This window comes from Gasterosteus aculeatus, chromosome 20, assembly GCF_964276395.1.
Source record: "Gasterosteus aculeatus chromosome 20, fGasAcu3.hap1.1, whole genome shotgun sequence".
Taxonomy (NCBI): domain Eukaryota; kingdom Metazoa; phylum Chordata; class Actinopteri; order Perciformes; family Gasterosteidae; genus Gasterosteus; species Gasterosteus aculeatus.
The window spans coordinates 4,654,975-4,677,675 of record NC_135707.1 but is presented as its reverse complement, the minus strand read 5'-3'; the positions used below and the strand labels follow the sequence as shown (position 1 = coordinate 4,677,675).

Below are 22,701 nucleotides of genomic sequence, written 5' to 3'. Positions count from 1 at the left end.
CAGATGAGCACTGAGGAGTTCTCACAGCACAACTCATCTTATTCATCTGAAACAGCAATGTCACGTTTCATTATGTTACAGTAACGTGTAAAACGATTCATTCAACAAAAAAAACAGATCTGCGTTTGTTGTTGTCGGCATCAAAACCCTTCTGGTGTCGTATGAAAAAGAGGAGCAACAGTGAAAGGGAATAGTTTTTCTTGTTAAGTTCTAATTTTGGAATCATTATCGCCGTCACTGTCTAACTTTGCATAATACAAGCCTCACTTTTAAAATGTTAAAGTACCAGGAGCTGCGCCAAAAACAAAATCCTCTGCATCAGCATTTTAAACCGGGGACTAAATGAAAGCCGACTTCCCGCTCTCCTCCTCCACCTCTGTCTTCGTGCCCCCATGACGCTAAGTTTCCTTTAGTGGAGCGACTGCACCGTGAATAATGTTTGCAATCATCTCTCGCCACAGTGTTAGATCATCGCTTTCTGCAACTTCCACCGCAACGGCCCCGCAGGCCGCTAAGCAGCGGGCGAACGAAGCCTCTCTGCAGGAGCCACGCAGGGAGAACTGAACCAGCGGAAAGTTTTTAAAGCAGTAAACCTCCTCTGCATTTCGCATCATCAGGCGTTCGGCCTCACGGCCGCTCTGCCGCCGTTCGTTCACCCGCCTCTGCAAAACGGAGAGTCTGCTTGATATGGAGATCGTGACCCGGCAGGCAGCTGAGGAGGCGCCTCGCCGTCGCTGTGTTAGATGGTGTGGAACAAAAAAAAAAAAAGAAGAAAGAAGCCATTTCGTTGTAAACACGAGTGCAACATTATGTTTTTTAAAATGGTTAAAAACGTCAGGAGGAACAAAGAAATTGAAAAACGAGCGTCTTCTCGGCGGGAAGGTCGGGAATATTTTAAACATAAAGATGTCGCCCTTGACATCAAAGCCAGGCCAGCAGACACGTGAGGCCTGCACACACACACACACACACACACACACACACACACACACACACAAAGACACCGTTTGATATCATCTCAGGAGCCAGACACGTTATTTATATGCAAAACCCCCCCGAGTCCCCTTGTTAATATGGGCTGTAAAAGTGGCGGCGAGTGAGTGACACGCCGGAGCCCCGCTCCCCCCCCCCCCCTCCTCTTCCATCCCGCCCCCCCAACTGCTCCACTCAGATAGAAGACGGGGCTTCAGGAGAGGTCAGCAGGAACGGCCCACGCCGGAGCGGCTTTTCCGAGGGGAGATTAGTCCTGGGATGGAGGGGGGGGGAGGGAGGAATGACATTGAGGACCGAATTCACGGTCATCTGCTTTTTTACATTATATTTCCGTTATTTCCCCGGCTTGCCCCGGGTGTGGCCGTGCAGCTCAAATCACAGCGTGATTGTGTACTGGAGACGCGGGCAGAGGCCCGTTGAATGTGTCAAAGAAACAGCCAAGCGTTTGGAAATGACCGAATTAATAATCCAAACCCGCTTCGCCGAAGCGCCCCCCCCGTTGAATGCGTTCGACGTGATTACCGCCAAATTGCAGAACCTCTACGAAATGCGCATGAAATATGCACCGGCGGGGCCGATTGAGGCCGAGGACGCCGCTGGCATTTGTTCTTTCGGGGGTCGTCAGAGACGGCGGAAAAAATAGTGCCGAACCGTCCGTCTGCCGAGACAAAGATATAGAGCAGCGTTTTAGGCGCGTGACGGCGCTCAGCGGGCTCCACCCGGGGAGCTTCAAAAGGCCCCGGCTGCTGACAGCAACAGGAAAAGGCACATTTCTGCTCCGTTCCTTCCTCCCGCTCAGCGGCGTGTTGAACATAAACTCCCCTTGTAGCGCTTCGCATTCTGTGCAGACTACTTCCTGTGTCTGAAGGCTTTGGCTTTGCAGTTTACTGAACTCGGTTTCCAGTATGCGGTATGAATGTGTGTATCTGTGTGTGTGTGTGTGAGTTGTTGTTGCGGAAAATTCAATTTCCCTCGCTCAAGAGAAATATTCTCATCATGATTTGGTTCAGGATGTCCAGGGCCGGCAGGACAAGTGTGTAACAGGGTGTGTCATGACTACAGTTCCGAGGGTTGGGGGGGGGGGGGGGGGTCAGAGAATAAAATAGAATAAAGCAGACGCGTGACAGCCAGTTGGATCCAGAGAGACTTCAAAGCTCGCGAAATCACACGAGGCACTTCGATCTTAATCAAATCACTTAACATTTGTTTTTTAAAGATCCCAGTCCCAGCGCTTCGGCACCCGGGGGGCCCCTCTGGGCTTCATTCGTGGAGATACGCGTTCTGCGTGTGGGCGGGGAAGGGGGGGGGCGACGCCGTGCGTCATTACATGAGTGAGTGTGAGTGTGAGAGGAAACGAGGGGAGAAACCAAGACAGAGGCCGTGTGCGTGTCCGTGTGTGTGTGTGAACACGTGTATTTGGGGACCTCCGTGTCGGGCTCCGTGCTGCTTTTCGGCTCGTGTTTCCGGTTTCGTTTGCATGCCGCTGTGTTTCATCCGACCCGCTTATTGCCTTTTCGTAACCGTCCGCCGTTTCCCTCCCCGGGCCGACAGGCGATACGGCCGAGCTCCCCCTCGAAGCTTTATTGGCTCTTATTGCCCTCCCACTCAGGTCCAATATGCCGGTATTGATTGTGTTGAAATGCAATCAGTGTCCTCCGCAGGAGAGGATCAAACAATCTAAATTTAACCAAACACCTCCTCCGGCCTTCGGGCTCCCGGCCCTGACAGCGCGGCCCACAGGAGGAACAAATGTACTTACGTGTGAGAAATAGAGGCTCTGAGAAAAACGCATCTATTGTTAGGCGCCCCGTTGAGGAGCCTGTGAGGCCACACCAGCGCGGTGTGCAGGAAGTGACCTCGGCCTCGAACTCACTTCCTGCCGAGCGGGCGTTAACAGCGAGAAATGTTTTGGGTTTTTTTTTTTTTTCAACGTCAGAAGTCAGTGAGCGGACGAAACTTTGAGCGGGAAAACGATAGTGACGTGTGCGCCCACTTTGCATTCCTCCAGCGGCCGTGAAGTGACTTTTAGGAGATCCAGAGGTCGAACAATATTCACAGTTTGCGCGGGAAGAAATCGTGACTTTTCTCCCAACAGCACGATGACGGCTCAACGTTTCCAAATGAACACTGTCGATAACTACGATTTGTCAGCTTGAAGATGAACGTCTAGTCCGCCTCACCGCTGCTTTAAGTCAAACCACACAAAGTTGGGAGAGGCTACAACATTTAATAATGTGTCAGATAGTTGTTTAAAATGTACTGAATGTATACAAGGGAACATGTTGCTGCATGAAATTCCACATTTACCAGAAAACAACAACAGCTCTATAAGCAGCGATGACATAAAACGTTAGTTTTGCTTTTTCTTTGCGCTGCCATCAATCACTTTGTGAGAACAGGTGTCACTTTTCAGTTTTCTTAATGCGAAATGAAACTTTATTCAAAATAATAGACTGACAACAAAACAAAGGATGGCCTTGATGAGGTTTAGTGCGCCCGAGCTTTTCCATTAAGATAACACAACTCAATATATGCGCATTGGCTTTGCAGGCTGCAACACAACGTTCTTAATGGAGAAGTGAGCAACGCTTTCTACGAGTCTTTAATGCATTAACATTTATCTCTGTTATAAATAATAAACTAGACGTGTGATTTATTTCTAACACTGTATAATTATGGTTATAAGCACTATTAACTATAATCATCATTATCCATTATAACGCATTTCATAATGGCACATTTTTTGTCTGTTTTAATAACCATATTGATAATATATTATAATCTGTCTACATTAGATTATTTTTCTTTTAATGTGAAGTTAGTGCTACTTATAATCACAATATAATGCAGTTATTGGCCTGCAATTATGAACTATAGTGATACTTGAACTCATAAGTCATTACAAAATGGTATGTTCCAATGCGCATAAATAATTATTAACATCTATGAGTGCACGTTAATGTAATTATATATTACTTTAGGTAGATTTTAACTCACGAGACATGGGCATAACAGAAAGCTTTATTGGAAAGTGCAATACTAAAACTATAAAGAGGTATTGTACCTTTAAATATGCAGTAAAAAATTATAAATATATCCAACCAATAAATTGATTGATCCCATATCTGGGACAGAAGTCTTGTCTTTTGCTAACTGATCTTGTTTTCTGCTTCACCACTTTGGTTTAGTCAGTTTGTGTGAGCGTTGCATCCTCCTCCGTAGATGAGACACCGTGAAACTGCAATTTAGAGTCCTTTCGCAGACACGTTCAGTCCTCTTTCTCCTCTCGTCAAATCCATTCCCACTCCCATTAACCAGCTCCAGCTGAGACTTACAGAGCTTCTGAAGTTATGCGGACCCCTCCCCCCACTTTGGACGTGTTGGCGAGCTGGAAACTCGTGCACTTTTCAAAAGCATATTTGAAGAAATTCAGCTTGTTAGCATGAAATGGGAGAAGCGGTGTGTCTTCACGCTCTCCAGAGAGGCTCAAACCCGCGACATTAATAACATTCATTTAAGCGTGTTGGACAATCGGGCTGAGAAACTCAGCCGATCTGAGCAACATCTTCGACCGGCTTGGACCGGCTGCAAAGACAACGCGGCCTCGCACGCCTCGAACCACATTCAAATACAGCCAGCTGATTGGGGGGCAATTTGTGTTTGATTGCGCTTGCACCCGCGTGGGATGCGGAGAGAGGACGCTTTGCCGGTGTGGTGGGAAAAGTAATCAGAGTTCAACAGAGGCGTACAATCCTCTCCTGCTCCGTGGTCGGCTTGCGATGGCGCCCTGATCGGTGGTTTATACCGCGTGGGGACTACATGTAAACCGCCATCATCTGCTGGGCAATCAAAGTTAGACCAGGCGTTAATCCGTAGGCAGCTCCATGCTTAAAGGTACCACACTTTATCTTGTACTCTTAAATTAACCTCGCTTTACCAATTGAGACCAGGTTGACAAATTAGTGGAGGTGGACATTGATTCTTTGGGATCGTCTAGTTTAGCTGATAAGTCGACTGCATGACCAGACCACTGGTCACCAAGGTGCAGTTACAGTCCCCACCACAAATGGAGAAAATCGTTTTCTACTCAGCCTATATAGTCCAAAAATACACAAATATAAAAAGACATCTCCATATTTCTTTGTTTCCCCATTTTATAACGAGGCAGCCAACTGCATCTCTTTTTTCAGTCGGTTGACACGACTTTAGACAAGAGACAGAGACAGGTGTCCCGCCAGGTAGCTAATTATGAAATGGGTACCGCACGCCGGCACCCGCTCCGTCATGATTACACATCTGTCTCATATTTCACTCGGCTCTCCGGTCCACCGTTGTTTCCGAGGCTTCGAATGACAGTGGTGGGATGCAGGTTCCTATGAAGAGAGCCCACCTGCTTTTCCTCGCCAGGGTCCCATCTGGTGGGAGATTACTGTGCGGGCGCGGGGGCCGTCTATAATTGGACTTAATTACTTCTGAAGAGCCCGGGTGATGGATTAGCATTGTGTTCCTATTAGCATACGGCTTCTGGTTCCCCTTGGCCCTCCGGTGCAGTCCTGGGAAACTCTCGCTTTTCTAAAAATCCTCCATCAATATTCCCCTCATCTCTGAATCTGAATGAGGTGAGGTGTTGTTTTGCTTGTATCATAAAAAAATGAATTTTGTTTCAGCCACAGTAGCAGAAAGATCTCAACGACTAGAGGTTTAATTACCATCACATTGTGTGGATGATTAGTAGCTGGATAACTTGATCCCTCATGGTGGATTATCCAGGTGACGTTAGCATGCTAACACTCGACGTCTCTCTCACGTGTTAAACATGTTAGCATGCTGATGTTGAGTTAGTGCTTATTTATATATTATATTGGAAAAAAAGATGAACTCTTTAAAGTCTACACTCACATTCTAATTTCAAATTGAAATCATTGAATTCCTTCAAAGTCTCTTTTATATGTTCACTCTAGTCTGAATCTTGAACAGTCTAGCATATCCCGAGGTAATCCCTGAGATTAGACAGACGTCCGCTGCGAAATAATTGAACCAGCTTCAGTTTCAAATGGATAAAGTTTATTCATTCAAGTTTACAGTGAGAACATCTGACAATTTAATGAACAAATAAAACCACAATCGTTCCTATTGAATCCAAAGGTACTGACGCCCAGCTTACTCGTCCCTGCAGCTCATGCTGCTGACTTGTCAATAACTACTGATTCTAGTTATTAACACCTCACTTTAATCCATGGAATGTAACTCATTTTGTGCATCTTGCGTTACGTTTCATTTGGTCTCACACTTCCAGATGGAGACGTGGACTGTAGATCGTTAAAAAACGACATCGCAAATAATACTTTTACGTTACAACGGCATGCTAAATGCTTAGTAATGAGCAACGGCCATCTCGTCTGTTGGCATATGAACTGAGCATGTGCTGAGTCGCTACGTCGCCGGCTCCACCTTAGCGCAGCAGCAGAGCAGCATCAGGCCGGCTGCAGCACACACACACCCGGAATAACAGGAAGAACGCTGAATATTTCACATTCCAAAAGCTTGAAGATAATCCCGATCTCAGTCTTGGCTTTTGTTTTCGCGTCTCCGGGATCAACAGGCCCAGATAGCAACTGTTAGCTGCTCTGCAAAAAAAAAAAAAAACAGGCCACTGGAGCATTCGAACAGTTTCACAGTCGAGAGCAAATTGCAAGCCGGGGAGTATTTCACACTTTGTTGTTATTTTTAGTCCTCATCTTGTAAGTGTGGAACAGGCTGGTTAACAGTTGGCTGGTGGAGTCTTTAAAGGAGAAACATATTCAGTGTTACATTGAGGGTTTATCGGCTCCTTTCATTTTGCCGTCTTTACACCTGCCCTCTAACATTGTTTTTTTTTGCTTTTCTCAATGCAATTTCTCAACGCAGGGTCGACATTTTCTTCCGCCAACATGCCATAAAGATGTTGTTCGACTCAATCGAGAACATTCGACGGATCCCTTTTGTCCTCATGCTCAGCACAAGAGCATCACCCGTAGAAAGGACCCTGTTCCCACGAGGTTTCCCTGAATCTAGATCACAATGAAAAATGTCCCCGAGCTGCCTTCGACGCTCCCGATCACACACCCGACACCGGAGCTCTCCCCCGAGTAGCTTGGACAAGCTTCCCTCCCGGCAGAGTATAAGAAGTGACACGTCGGGCTCTTCTCCCGTCGGGGCTCCCGTAGTAATTAAAGAGGCAAGTGCAGCGATGGCTGCAGACATTTCGACTGGTGGACTCGGGGAACGTCGAGGGGCTCGTGGGCCGACCGGTTTGCATCGCTTCGTTTCGGTCCACCGGCATGTGTTGACTTTAACCACCACTTATGTCGCTGACAAAGAGTCCAGGCGCACAACCACGCAGCGTCCTCGCCATCGCACGCAGGCCACAGCTCGCCTTCTGTTATCGATGGCGTCCTCCGAATGAGCCATTTAGTACCAGAAAACGGTCCCTCAAAGCCACCGTTCCTATTTGTGATTAAAACGTTTGCCGTTTGAATAACAAATCACCGCAGGGAGCTGATAAGCTTTTGAAAAGTCATTGCAGTCACCATGGCAGGCACTTGCAATTTTGCTATTGAGGATTTCGGGGGGGGGTCTGAATTGTCAATCAGTCGGTCTGTATTTTGCAAACTGCATGCAAACGGCGATAATACGAACACGATTACTGCACAGTGTGAGGAAGTGTGATGATGTGACAATGTGCTTGAGTTGTTTCTGCTCGCGAGTTGATGCAAGTAGCAACAGGTTTTAACTTCAGTTAAATTATGGGCAAAAAAGATGTCGGATAGCTGAACCTTGTCTTTGAGTCATGTCATATTGCATGTTAAGCCACTATTTGATCAGATGTGAGACGGGGCGACAGCAGCAGTCAGTGGTGGTTGTTAGCGGATGTAACCAGCAGCCACTGTTCAGGTCATTTAATTTTTACTACAAAGACATGTACAGTATGTGCAGGAGAAACCGTGGTATCTAAAAGCACTTTAATATTGAAAGAAATAATAGTTTTACACTTTAGATAATCATCCGAAACATTCACTAAAAAAATAAAAAGTTCTCCATTTATTTCAGATTTAAAAGGTGACAACAATAATGACACCGGTTGCAGCCTTGAGAGTACGGTGCACGGCTATGCAACACAACGCATCTAATGGCAGACCGGCGACGCCACCCAAACGCCCCGAGCCGTCACTTCATCATCCCAGAACCCCGTGTTTTCAAACTCTAATTGCACTCTTTTGCAATGCTAATGGCGGCAACCCCCCCCCACCCCGCCAGTCAAGCTGCCAGGCAGAAAGTGCTTCAAATGTGATTTTCGACAGGCGGTTAATGTCGGGGGGGGGGGTGTACTGTACGGGGGGGAGGGAGGGGGACTTGTAGTCGGGGGAGAACAGGAAGTCAAAGTGCTGATGAAAACGCGGCGGGGCCGCCGTGGGCTTTGAACGGCAACCTGCTCGTTTGCCGCAGCTTGTCTCTCAAGCGCCGTCTCCAGGCAACTGAGAGCTGCCAAGCGGAGGAGGTGGCGTTGAGCGGACAAAACGCACTCCGGAGGCCTCCCGTCAGCCTGAAGACTGGCGACGGAGGAACAATTTAATCCCTCGGAGAAATGGAGAGAGAGAGAGAGAGAGAGAGAGGGGGGGGGCACTGAAACGGAGGAAAAAGACACGGACCCTTTTTATTCTTTCTATATATAAACCTTTTTACTGGCTGAACAAATTACAGGTAGTTTTCCGCCATCAAGACGTAGAGCGCCAATCCACTTAGCCGCGCGCCTTCAAAATGCAGGGTTCCGGTCCTTTAGCGATGAATCCCACCTGCTTTTCTGCCCGTCTCCAGTAAAAGCTTCCGCCGGGACACAGATTGGTAGATGCATATGCATTCAGATATTTGCCCAGGCCGCCCTAAACGCTCCGTCTAGACAAAGAGAAGCCAATTGCGTGAGCATTTAGCCGGCCATCCGGCCTATTTGTTTATCCTCTTTATTTTACCCCTAAAAGCTCCGCTGTGTACTTTCACTCACTGCCCTTCACACTCGCTCAGTTACGGACATTAAGGCCCGGCGAGCCGCCCGGTACGGCCGCAGCCTGGTGCCAGTCAGCATCCGAGCAGTCGGCTGTTAAGCACCTTGCTCAAGGGCATCTTGGCTTAGAGTGGTTGGAGGGGCAGAGAAGCGTGTCTCATCCACTCGCAGCGTCCAGATTTTCCCCCTTCGCTCCTCCGGTCACCAGTTTGCTTTCTGCAGTTTTTGCCTCGGGCCAGAAGCTCCACCAATTTGCCAGTCCTGTTTTTTTCCCCCCTTTGGTGGACGTAACCGCGAATGCTAAGCTGGCAACGTGGAGGTGCACCTCATCAACATGAAGCCAATTGCAAAAGTGGGGATTTGGAGGAGAGTAAACAAACTTTCCTGCAGTCACGACACATGTTGTTTGTTTTTAAGGAAACATTGGCGGTCGAGCCCGTTTAATGAGAGCGCCTCATTGCTGTGCGTTCGGTTCCCCGGCAGCAGCTCAGGCCGACATTATTCGCGCAGCAGGTGCCGTCATGTCCGCTTGCAGCATCTGGGAAGTGTACAGGAGCCGACTGTTCGCTCGACATGCAGGTGTGATCCCATCGCTCTGAGTGTTACCGCGTGAATTCGTGGTGGGAGAGCGCAGGAGGTGTGAATGGAACAGAGAGAGAGTGTGTGTGTGTGTTTGTGTGTGTGTGTGTGTGTGTGTGTGTGCGTGTTGGAAATTGTGGTGACATTTATACTTTCAGTTGAATAACTGGACTCAAATGTACAGTATTTGGATTACATGCAAGCTGAAGCAAAAGGGGGATTAATGTGAGAGATTCAGCGAGATGTACAAAGGAGGTCAAAGAAACTAAACACCAGGAGGCAACAGCTAGTTCTTAAACAGAAGTACGATTGTGTAGAAGTCTAAGAGAAAATTACAGTTTATAATGTCTATCTATACAAGAATGAGTCTTCTTTTCTTTGTTCTCATCTCAGTGCTTTACTACTGTTTTCCCTTCATTAAAGTTGAATTTTAACATTTCACCCAAGAACGAGTCATTTAACATGTGGTCGAATTTAGCTCCACCCCCTTTGTGTCACTTCTGATTGCAGTTAAAACAACAAGAAAACAAAAACTTTGACAGCTAAACGGAAAGATGGAAAGCTATCAGAGCGCCTGTCTGCGTGTGAGGGAGGGTGACCACATGACTCTCACGACTCGTCTACGCAGGAGGTTGGGTGTGTTTCAGTCTCCTGTCTGAAGTGCGTCCGGCGGAACAGATTCTATTTTAATCATTGCAGCTGTCTGCAGAGGCTGCTTAATGCTCCCGTTCCACTCGGGAATCAGTCGGCACGGTCCGTCGCTCGACTCAGGTTATGATTCTAAACCGTTTTCTTCTGCTATCAGCCGCTACAATCCAAAAACGTGTAACTATGAAAGTGGGTTTTAAAACCCTGATCACAGGGAGAGCAGAGGTTGGTCCAGCTGAGACTGTGGCAAAGCTCCAGAGCATATGTTGTATGTCAAAGGGCAAGAGGAGGAAATCTTTGCCACAGTAACCGTAAAAGTGTTTCAGTGTGGACGGAGATCTTTTTTTTTTTCTATAAACCCAATGGATCTCTCCGCTTCACTCCCAATCAGCGATGTCAGATGCATCCGGCTAAGTCGACTGAGGGACCAAACGAGCAAATAAATACACGTGTGTTCAAATCGGGAAAAGCGAGTGAACGAGTACAACTGCCGTCATTAATTATTATTATGTGGCGAGTGTTTGAACGAGTGATTAGCATGTGAGTCAAAGGGAATCAAGTGAATAGTGTGTGTGTGTGTGAGACAGAGAGAGGAAGAAGAGGAAGAACCCAGTGACCTTCCCAGTGACTCATTAGGTGGGTAATTAAGGCACAAAGCTTCGGCCCCGGGGCTCCGCCGAGGCTGCACTCTGAGCCCCGACTGCTAATGACGCCGCCCTGGACCAGGGAGAGCGAAACAGAGACGTGGGCCCGGAGACATGGATTAGTCGGCGCGGTGGGTCCCCCCGACCGCTTCCTCACACAGAGACTTGAAAAGACACAGGGGTCGATACCACTCACTCCCTGCAGGGAAATAATGGACAGTAACCCACAATAAAGGATGCTGCCGAGTTCCGTCTCCTTTGTAACCTGTGAGCACGACTCAAGGTTGAAAAATAAGTAAAAGCTACGTGTTGCATTAAAATAACAGCAACATTACCTAATCTGCGGGTGTGAAAAGAGAAGTCAATGCAGAAGTGCCTTAAACTCGAATAACCTTTAAAGGACCAACCAGAGGGCGACTCCTTTGGTTATAAGAATAAGTCAATTTCTAAATAAGTCAATGAGAAAGTGACCCGAAGTTTAAATTCTTCTTCAATTCACAATAATGTTTATTTATTAATGTAGTGATTATGGTCCCATTTAATGTAACATAAACCACAATGCAGGGCGGGGCTACCTTTTGATTGACAGTCTGGGAGCTGCGCTAATAAACAAATGCTAGCATAACAACGTGATAAAAATAGAACATAAAGCTGCTAAGCTTAGACATGATTTGCACTGTGAGCGCATTAGCGTGCTAATGCTATCATCAACACGCCTAATTACTGTCTCACAGAGAATTGTACATTTATAGTCCACATCGTGTGTACAGATTGGCAAATATTTTGCAGCATTATTTCTCTTTTGTTAATTAACAAGAACTGAAATAATCTTTTTGAAAATAGCAAATGGGCATCGAGTTCAATACTCTTTTCTACTTTTGCTCGGCTTGCTGCCTCGTCTTCACACTGAGGACAGGGGATGACAGAAAAAATACAGAAAATACCTGCAGGTTGAGAGCAGGAGAAACCCTCCAAAGATTCCGCCCTCTTCTACACCAAAGGGAGGGGGGGGCAGGTGGGAAAAGCGAGATGGAGGGAGAGAAGGAGAGTTGAATAGGAAGGGACAGAGGCCCTGCAGAGACCACAGGCAAAAAAGAAAAATAGGCAAAATGCACAGAGGAGCCAAGAACCTCCCCTCGCCAGTGGCGCAGGGGTGAGAGACACTGGAGGGGTGAGGCAAAATGGAGGAGGTGGCAACGGGGAGGACAGCGGAGTTACTGGCATTTCCATCTGTGAGCCTGTGTGAAGGCTAATGACTCAAGACGGGCTGCTGAGACCGAGCGAGGCTCCGGCAGGTGGTCCTCGCAGGACTGGAGCTCTCCTGAGGAGACTAAGGCCATTTTAATTGGACACTGAATAACGATTTGACTGCTTCACCCAGAGAATAGCCGGGTGGTGCTTTCAGTTCCTAAAGGCCAATTACATCATAGTCGTGTCGAGTTGCTTTTATCCAGACTTCACCGAGGTGCACAGGTTTCGTCTTCGGTTTATTCCTGATGGGTTTCATGACCACCGAGGGAGACGCAGCCTGTTGCGATGCAGAGTGATTGCTTTGGGAGGGAAAACAATTAGCGGGAGATTGAGATCATAAATAGCCTTCGTCGAGGGTTTGTGTTTGACTCCTTTGGTCTGTTTCCATGTGTTGTTTGTACCTGTAGGGATCAGACAGGCACCTCTGCCACAGCATCACTCAACAAAACACACCAGGCACAGCTGTCTAGTGTTTGCACTGTATGTATTATGAAGATGTATTTCATGAAGTTTTGTTTCAGTGTAAAATACATGTGTTTGTGTGGCAACGTTTCCTAAAGAAATAAAAATAGAAATAATAATAATCCACCTGCCTCTCCATGCGATTGCATGAGCATTAGAAAGTAAATGTACACAGGTGACCAAATACTCAATGCAAAGTTTTTCTTAGTATTAAAGATCAATTATTATACAGTAAAATATTGTAAGACAAAAAGTCAACGAGAAGTAGGAGCCGACTCGGCCCGTTCCCTCACCAGCCAGCCTGATCTCCAAAACAGGTTCGTAAAAATGTATACAAAAATCTTGAAGATACAAATTCGTAGTGATACATACGAAATAAATACGGACTGCAACTGATGACGTCACCCTATTTAAAGTGAATGGGGACCTGCACCCCGTAAACACACTTTGTGAAGTATAACGATGTAAAATAAACGTGTTATGATTGCATTTTTAACGAGAAATCAATGTTAACTTGTAAGAATAGAATACTAACCCTAACCCCCTTAAAAAATCCAACATGTCGGAGAGACGTTCACTCGAGAATCCAACATTCTCCGCCATGTTGTTCACTCAAGGGGCGTGGTTAACCGCCGCCAGTTCGTATGTATTGTTACGAATTTGTATCTTCAAGATTTTCGTATACATTTTTACGAACAGGTTTTGGAGATCACGTTGCACCAGCAAGTCTTCCAGCCGGGCTTTTTTGGTTCAACGGCCTCAACTGTTTGTTCACCCTCATTGACCTCATTTCCAGCTGCAGAAAGCAGATGTTTTCCAGCCAAGCAGCACTAATAAACCCACCAGAAGCTACAGACTGATATTTTCTTTAGGGGTTGTTGAAGACCAAACACAGCAACACTAACGGGCCCGTCCCGTTGATCAACGATAAATAGCATGTGCAGAACGCGAATAGTTTGTGTGTCGCGGTAACATGAAAATGTAAAAACACATTGTTAGCACGAAAGCTAGTCCCGCTAACAGAAACAAAAAACACTCAAAATGAACGCTAATGTCGCATTATTATAAAGAAGCGCGAACATCTAGCAAACGGTTGTCTAATTACGCATCTAGCGGAATTCAAGCATCGTTAGATTTCATTGAGTCGAGCATTAGCTCAGTTAGCCTCCACCAAAAAATATCAGGCCCATTAGCTGCTAATCCCGGCCAAGCTAGTTGCTTGTTGCCAAAAGTAAACGAAACATTAAAGTTGTGGCGCCGAAAAAGCAAAATGATGAGCGCCCAGTAATCTATCGTTAAAATAGAAACAATGATTCCCGGGACATCGGAGTATTTCATAAATGTACTCAAGTGCAGGACTTGTATCTGCTTGTTTCATCCGTGTGTCGTCAGGTGAAATAAATCCTTCCTGTCTCCACAGCGGCAGTTTTCTCCACTTCTTTCCATCCGAGGGGAGAAAAAAAGCACTCGGTCCAGTCGGATGCTGTGCACCGGAGGGAACACGTCAGCCGCTAATTAAGCCATTACTATTAGCAGAAACAAACAAGTCTCCAGTCACGATGAGGCCAGGCAATATCCCCCTATGAGAAGAGCGGTGGATCAGAAATCAGTGATAATATATGCCGGATATTTTCTTCCCCGACGCAAATGTGGTCGAACCATCTCCAGCGGAGAGGCGCGGCGTGCGAGAGTGCACAGCCTCGGCACTCTAATTTCTTTCAACCTATTAATTTCATATTTACTCATTTATTTTTAAATGTGTTGAGCGATGGAAACGCGGCAGACTGAAGCTCACAGGTGCTTACGTCGCAGACGGGTTTAAAAGGGGAAGTGAGCCAGTTTCACAGGCGAGAGATTTAGATCCAAAGTTGAGGCAAAGTTCTTCTCAAGTGAAAGTTGACTGGGCCTTCATGGCGTTTTGATACAAAGGCCACAGTTCGGGGTCAAATGTTCTGATCAAAGGCCCACCGACAACCTCGAGCCTTTTTAAACCGTAGCAGCGCGGGTCGATCTATTTACGTTATGCATCTTAGAGCAGCGCGCTGTCCAAGTTTAAAGGAACCAAGAGGCGTCGGGAGACACATAGCATAATGTTTATACAACTATTTTATACCGAGCCACTTCCTGTGTCTTGTGCAGATCAAGTAGCTGTCGGACATAAAAAAAAATAAGAATGAAGGTAGTCCTCAAGATTTTTCCATTCTTATCTTCTTCACTTCCGGTAAAACAGATTGATTGAACCGCAATTGGAGTCGGTTGTAGAATGTTTTCGCAATGTCCTCCTCCCGTCTTTCCTTTTCCTCCTCCTTCTTTATTCCTTTTCTTTATTTCCTTGTTCACCTCCTACTCGTTTCCTTCCTGTCTCTTCCCCGGCTTCTTTAATCTCCTACAGGCATTTGTTTTCTCTCGTCTCCTGCTCTCGACGTCCAGATCATCAGTCAGTCATATATAATATTTGTGGCCAAGTGTGCGAGGTCAGCATCAGAGAAACAAGCTCAGCGGGTGTGTGTTATTCACTCTGCTCCTCAGATGAAATCTGACTGCATATTTAAACCGCGTGTTTACGTCCTCACTCTGAGCTGAAGGCGGTGCGGGACGCCGCTCGTTCACCACCACCACCTTCGAACACCACCGCTGTCCGTCACTGCCGAGCTCTTTCTTTGTGCGGAAGTCTTTCTTCGCCCCGGGTGAATTGTCGGTCTACGTTTCTCCAGAGCAGCAACACGTTAAAAGCGGCGGTCTTTGTTCACAGGGGCTGACGTGGATATTTTCAATATTGACACTCGCACGGCTCTGACCTCTGACCTGTCGTCCAACATTGAACAGTGAACAACGGATCTCTCCGTTAGCCCGAAGACACTCCCTGTGCACACACCCATGCAGACACACACACACTTGTGTTCCCTCGTCTGCATTTAATGGCAGAGTCCATCTGACGGCTCCGTGCTAACAACAATTTTCCAGCAAAAGCAATTTGTTGGTTGTCAGCCAGAAGGCCTGGCCCCCCTTTTCTCCCCCTTATTATTTGTCAAGAAAACGATTTGTTTCTGTGAGTTCTGGCCTCTTCTCCGTTGATATGAGGGAGAATTCTCTTGCAGGGTAAACAAAAAGACTGTGGGGTAATTGGCTGCCAGTTTGCCACGTGAAAGTTCACCAGATTGCCCGTGTGATCGACCACAGACTCCTTCAAAAAGGCCTAAATACTGCAAACGCTGTCACTCGCATGACGCGGTTACTGCAGGTGCTGAACAGAGAGATTCTCACACGATTTCGTGATGTAGTAAACATCTCTACGTCAGCACGAGATTCGGGGAAACTTTGCGCTGGGCCTCGCTTTGCTCTGGGGACGGCAGGGTAAATAAAATTAGCTCTGATAAATAAATGTAGGGCTCGTGTGTTTAAAGGCCTCTGGATGAGATTATTAGCGGCTCACACAGTGGTTAAAGCCAATTTGAGACGTCGCCGGCGGGCCGGGTTTCTCGCGGCCTAATTGAAACCGCTCCTTATTTACCCATCTCGACCGAGGGGATCAGAGAGCAGACAGAGGCCGTTCAATTCACACTTTCTGGATGGCGTCCCTCGGGGGGTGGGGGGGGACAGGCCGCTGAGGTCCCGCGGTCCAGAGGACGGGGACCGAGAGGCGGGGGGAAAAAAATGAAATAAATAAACCACAGAGGGATTAATTCCATTTCTAAAGGAGAGCCAGCAGTGAGAGAAAGGAAAGGGGGAGCAGCAGTCGGGGGAGACGGGGGGGGGGGTTGCCATGGCGTCCTATTTATTGCTGTTAATTCCTCTTTGCCTTTTAACTTCTGAGGCTCCCGCATTGTGACGCAGTAGGAAAGAGTGTGATTGAGAAATTCAGAGGACTATTTTTAGCCAAAGCACTGGCTTTCCCTGAGGGGACAGCGTATTACTTTTTTTTTTCTCCCCTCACCTCCCCCCCCTTTCTTCCTCCCTCTCCCTCTTCCTCCTCTGCCTCTTCTTTCCTGGTTTTACAATGAACCTCCGAATTTGTGCCCGGGAGCGAGAGGTGGGATCCGAACCCAATCAGCTGCCTCTACCTGCATCACAGGAGCTGCCTGCTGATTGGTGCAACCGGGCTCGTTGCCGAAATTCCTCCCCCGCCCCCTCCCCCCATATTCCAGTCCCGTGAACGCAGTGTGGCGCGACGAAGGCACGCCACAGCATCATTTGTCTGCCAGAGGACGCGTGGTTCGTTTATATGTTGAATTCAATGTGAGACTTTTTTTTTTAAACTGAAAGACGTCTGAAAGAGGAAAACCAGACTGTTCTAGATTTAGTTGTTTACACCTCTCTTCATTCACACCGATGTGTTGGTGTTTAGTCACCACACAGACATGTGACTCAAGTCATTTGATATATTATTGAGTTCATTAACGAGTAAAGTAACGTCCTGTTAAGGCAAGTCAAGTCCCAGTCAGCTCATGAAGACTCTCTAGGCTCTTGACCCTGTTTGGTAGAGCATCCCACCACACGGCATCCGACCAAAAGGGACGAGGAGCCTCCCTCACACGATGCAGTCAGCGGTGGCGTTTTCCTCACATATGAGGGCATATCGAGCTCGTTTTGAAGGCCCGGTTTTGGCATTCGGGCTCGCCGTCATGGACCGTTCTCATTTCTGGGGGAGGCTTTTGCAACCAGAGAATGGAAGTTACCACATTAGGATTGCAGAGGAGCGACGCACTGCTCTGACCTGTCAATCGCAGCAGGCCCGCCTCCAAAGCATACTGACTCTAAATCAGGGGTCTCAAACTTAAATCAGCTGCGGGCCAGATGCAGCCCACTTCAACCGAACGCGGGCCAGACTAGCGTCCGAACGGCATGGTCGACAATAACACAACTTAACACTCACTTTCAAAAGCAGTCATTGAACCCCACCCTGGGGCATCGGTCCGAATGAGACTACAACACTAGTCCTCCTTTAACTCAGCGGGGGAGACCTAAGGTCATGTGACCGTGGAATTCCTTTATAGCCAAACGTGAAGTTACGTGAATCGAAGCTGCGTAGTAATGGACGGAGACGCTCGTCGGTGACGTCAGATGCTTCATGTGTTGTTAGCGTGAGTCGTAAAGGAAAACTTTATTAAACAAGCGATGCTAACGGTTAGTCACATGATCACCTGCGCAAAAGAGGGCAGGAAACTGAATTTCACCCTCCTGCTCTCTGCACCTCGGCTGACACACACGACCCGCCCCCCATGTCAGTCACATGCATGCCACGTTCACTGGACAAGCACACAGTAGGAAACCAGAACATCATATGTCCCACACAGCAGCTGACAGTGGGGTTACAGTATAAAACTTGCGGGCCGCACTAACATTACACTTTCATATTAAGGATGGGGCCACAAAATATCGGCCCGAGGGCCGCAATTGGCCCGCGAGTTTGAGACCCCTGCTCTAAATAGACCGTAATTTACCATTTGAACGTGGTCCAGATAGTTATATCATAAACTGATGTTTACTGAGTGAGAAGTAGTATTCTCTCATAGACTCAAGTGACTCAGAGAGAATTTCACTTCTTCATTGTCTTCACTTCAGAAGCAGAGGTCGCCCTCCTGGTGACGGGTCTCCCTGAGGGGCTCTGGGAGTAATTAAGTGTTGGATTACTGAAATGTACCTCAAGCTGAAACATTTCTGCCTCGCATGCGTGCATCGATGGCCAGAGTCTTGCATTGCTTGGAAATGCATCCATGCTTTAAACACTCACAATGCGTGAAGTTATTATAAAACACTTGATATTAAAGATGTTTATTTACACTAGAATTCATTATAAACACACATTTTTCAAAGAATGCCTACGTGTAAATGATGATGCTTAGAAGGATGTCATTGATGAGGAGCAGCAAGCGTTCAGAGAACGCGTATTCGTATCATAGCTGAGATCCAAGTGGTTTTCATTACCTCACCGGGGATGTAGGGATTTTCAGAGGGGCCCTCGGTAAATCAGAATGGAGGCGTACCAGGTTCCAAGTTGTACGAAACAACACCTCCTTTTGTGGAAGCTTAGAACTACAAAATGGACGGTTATAATAAATCAAACACCAGCACGTTTAACCAGTGAGAGGCCACTGCGCCTCTGTTGGCGGACCAGCTGCCGGTGGACTGCTGAGGCCTGTGTGATCCTCGATTCGGGAAATATACTGTATCAGAACTGTTTTTTATTGAAACAGTTTTTTTGTATTTTTTTCGCCTCGGATTCTTCTTCAAGTCTACGCAAAGAATTTTTCAACGCAGCACAACACATGTGCGCATAGACTTTATAATCATTCCGCCTCTGATATTTTCTTTTGTCGTTGAAAGCATTGGACAAAAATGGCATCTAAGACATCATGTACCTTGATATACTGGGCACAACTGGAGTCAATGGGAATGCAATGTTCTCTTTTTGAAGTTGGCTTCCAGCAGCCTCCAAGTGATGTGCACAGAATTACGCTTCCAAGACGAAAAATTCAAATTCATTTTGCACATCCACGTACCAAGTGCATGTCCAATAAAACTCTCCCATGGCTTCTTTGATAAATAATGCATGACATTGTACTGTGAATTTAAAGACGTGCAGAACAATCAACAACGGGAAAGCGTGACGAATTACGCACAAGGAGCCCGTTCAATAAATCACTCACTGGGACATTGAGACCAACAGATCCACTTGTTACCGCGTCAGCTTTGTTTTTTCGCCGGCCAGAGGCAATAAATGCCGCAGATGCTGCGCGGAGATGCTTCACGCATTAACAAGACCTTAACCTCAGACAGGCAACACCGCTCGGCACGTGTGAGAGCGCGCCGTCCGATGTCAGGAGTTTAAATGCACGATGACCCACTGACCTCCTCCCGCACCCCAGACGCCGGTCGTGTTTGCACGGAGGGGAAGAGCTTCCCCAGCTCATTGTTATGTATATTCAAAGTAATGTTAGGGATTACATTCCCAATTGGAGGACGAAAAAGGGAGTCCTGACTATTCGTAAATCGGGATTTGCAGCCTTTTGGAGGCACGCAGAGAATCCGAAACGGATACTCCTAATAGCGTTACGGACTCGGGCTGCCTTGGTCTCCCCCGTCCCTCTCTCTGACCTCCCATTCAACTCATGTACTGTGACTTTTCCCATGGCTCTGAACGCTTCCTTCTCTATGGTCTCATTGACTCTAATTAGCCGTACCGGCATTTCCCACATCTTGTGACAGCTTGTACAGACGACCAGACCTCCCCTCGCCCTCCCTCCCTCCCGTCCCTCCCTCCCTCCTCTCACCGGTTTCTCTTTGTGTTGGCGCTCGCCCACGCGCCCCAGCTGTTTGGCCCTCGGTAAATGTCGCCTCGTGCGGCGGACCGCTGGGATCCCAGCCGCCGTGCGTCCGGGGGGGGCCGTCTCGATCGCAGTCTGTCAAACTCTCCCCCCTTGTATCCTTTCCAAATGATATTGACCCCCGCGTTTCTGCATGTTTCCAGTCCAGCCACCTCGTCTTCTCCTAATCAAACTCTCCATTTTCAAGCCTAATCGCTTCCATTCCTGAACCCCGAACCGCTCTTCCTTCCCGCACTAATTCCCACTCATCCTTGGCTGTTGTTGCAGAAGTTGGCTTGTGTGGCTTCTTCTAAGTCAACGCGGTTGCTCATCAGCGGCCGTCTGCTGCATCATCCCTAAGGGGGGTTGTGGCTCGGAGGAAATAACACCGATGAAGAGCTCCGCGCAGCAGCAGCTCCGCCTTTTACTTTTGTTAAAAACAGTTGGCCCCTCGCTGATTGCAGATGTTTAGCGCCGGGCTTCAATCTGCTGTTCTAAGAAAGTTGAGTTCGGCTAAGAGGGAATCAAGGAAAGTGTTTGAATGTATAAAGTATTTTTTAATGCAGAGCCTAAGAGAAGCAATCAGCGCTGATTGGACTCCTACTAACTCCAAGATCGAGGGGATGGAGCAAAAAGCGTGATACTAATTGCCCAAACAGAGATTGGCTCTAAAAATCAGTGTTGGGATGAATTGAAAATCTTTACGTGGTGAGTTTTTGTTCCTTCAGCTCGGTTTTGCTGTTGGGCACAATGTCCCTCCGTACCAGAACTTTATGCAATACCAAAATCTCAAAAAGAGGCTAACTGCTGTGAAAAATGACTGTCATTTACATAATTTGCATAGTGTGACAGAAATAGTCCAGATACACAAGAATTGTAGGGGAGCAATTATTTTTTCTTTGTGTGACTTCCTTTGATCACTTTTCTTTGGTGACCTGAAACTGTGCTTGCTCGATATTTCTCGCTGAGCTGACTGGAACAACAACTAAATCGATGCTAATTCATTCTCACCAACATTTTTTCATAAAGGTCAACATGAAAGAAAACATTAATTCAGACGCTGTATTGAAGGGCTTAAGGATATTTATATGCAATAAGGTCAGTTGTGCAGGTAGAAGAAGAGCGGGATCAGGTGATTGGTAAATAGGGAAAGTCTGAGGGAATCTGATGGAAGGTGAAAGGTCCACGTGAAGGACGGGGTAGAAGGTTGATTAATCATTGTAGCCTATTCTGAACAGCGGTGACAGCTTGGCTCAACAATAAAACTCAAACAGAAGAAGTCCAGGCTCTGCTCGCTGTAAGCAGGAAACTTTCTCCAGAAGGGCCCGCCAGCAAAAATGTACTTGTGTCATTCCGCTCACGAATCGCTTTGTCTGACGCGTTGTCCCCCTCTTTGGTGTGGCGTAGGCGGGACGTCCACGCTGCGTCTCTCGTCGGTGCGCGAGCTGCCCGGCCAGCTGCAGGAGCTCTACCAGCAGGGCTTTGTCCTGGCGTCCGTTCACCCCTTCATCCACCCGAGTGGTCCAGAGTCCAACAGCCCGCAGCACCAGCTCTACCGGGCCATCCTGATCCGACTCAACGACGGGTAAGAGCCACCTGATCGCTCATGTGTTTTCCACACAGCTCCAGCTAGTGGAGACGTATGGAAATACTGTATGCAATTAGTACTGTAAGTCTATTTTCCATACAGCTGTTTATGCTGGCTCTCCACCGTCCCATCAGTGGGGTGAGAGGGCGAGTCGATTTAAAGGACGAGTAGTGTCGTGCCCTCTAGTGGCGCGGTTGCAGATTGCAGCCGACTCAAAAACCCTCCGCTCATCCTTCACCTTACCGAGCATGTCGGAACCTTCCGTGGCCTTCAGGTACCGCAAATATGTGAAAAGCTCCCTGTGGAGCGCTTTAGCTTGTCTGCTCCGGGGGAACATATCACACTCTGTGTAGATTTAACCAGCACATTCTAAGCTCACAATGACTTTCAAGTGATTATACACAAATAAAAACAGATGAGTACTTTATTCCATTTCTGCCAAATATTCTAAATATTCCATTCTACACACAAGACCTTTAAATTACATGTTGTTTTACTAAATAATGGCAGGAAGTCAACTCTGAGGGGCCTCAAACTTGTCCTGACCTCTTTCATTACACAACAATGCAATGATTACAGTCACTTAAGAAAACATCTTGAGAATGCTAATGCCCCTAAATTGGAGTCATTATGCAGATGGGGGTTCAGATTTTGCTTTATTATCATGCATTGTTGTCATACACAGTGTTACATGATAGAATGCTTGCCAGTGGGGGGGGGGGGGCAGTAGGGTTCCTATAATGTTTATTGCTTTTTTTTCATGTTCACAGAGATATTATCCATGATAGTAATGTGCCACTGGGAGGTCGGTGGTGACATTTTTCTCAGACATTCAACCTTTCAGCGACTCTTCAGGATTGACATCAGAGCATCACAACATCTGTTTGTGGCTCAGCAAGCTGTCCTGTGGGCAGCTACTTGGACTTGAGTCAGCAATCATCTCAGTCCTCTACCCTTCGGCCCTTTCCATACTCCGGCCAAAACCGGCTGCTTGGCCCAAAGTCACCCCCGCCCCCTACACATGCCCTTCGGCCCTGTGCCCGAGCCCCTCGGGGAGCGGCGCCAATGGTGGCTGAAGGGCATGTAGGAGGAGAGATGGACGGCACAAAGCGCTTTCATTCTTTCTGGTCAGAATCCGTCTAAAAATTGCCTGAGGATGAAAACCTGCTGAAGCTGAAATACCCCGATGCTTTG

General features: G+C 47.3%; 1 protein-coding gene across 2 annotated transcripts in view; it reads left to right on the top strand.

The window, feature by feature from the left end:
• rftn1b (raftlin, lipid raft linker 1b) overlaps positions 1-22,701 on the top strand; it is a 76,565-nt gene that overhangs the window by 14,341 nt on the left and 39,523 nt on the right. For both annotated transcript variants that reach the window (XM_040165422.2, XM_040165424.2), the window contains exon 3: positions 21,327-21,504. In XM_040165422.2, coding sequence (XP_040021356.2) covers positions 21,327-21,504 — 178 coding nt within the window. The remainder of the gene's footprint in view (positions 1-21,326; positions 21,505-22,701) is intronic.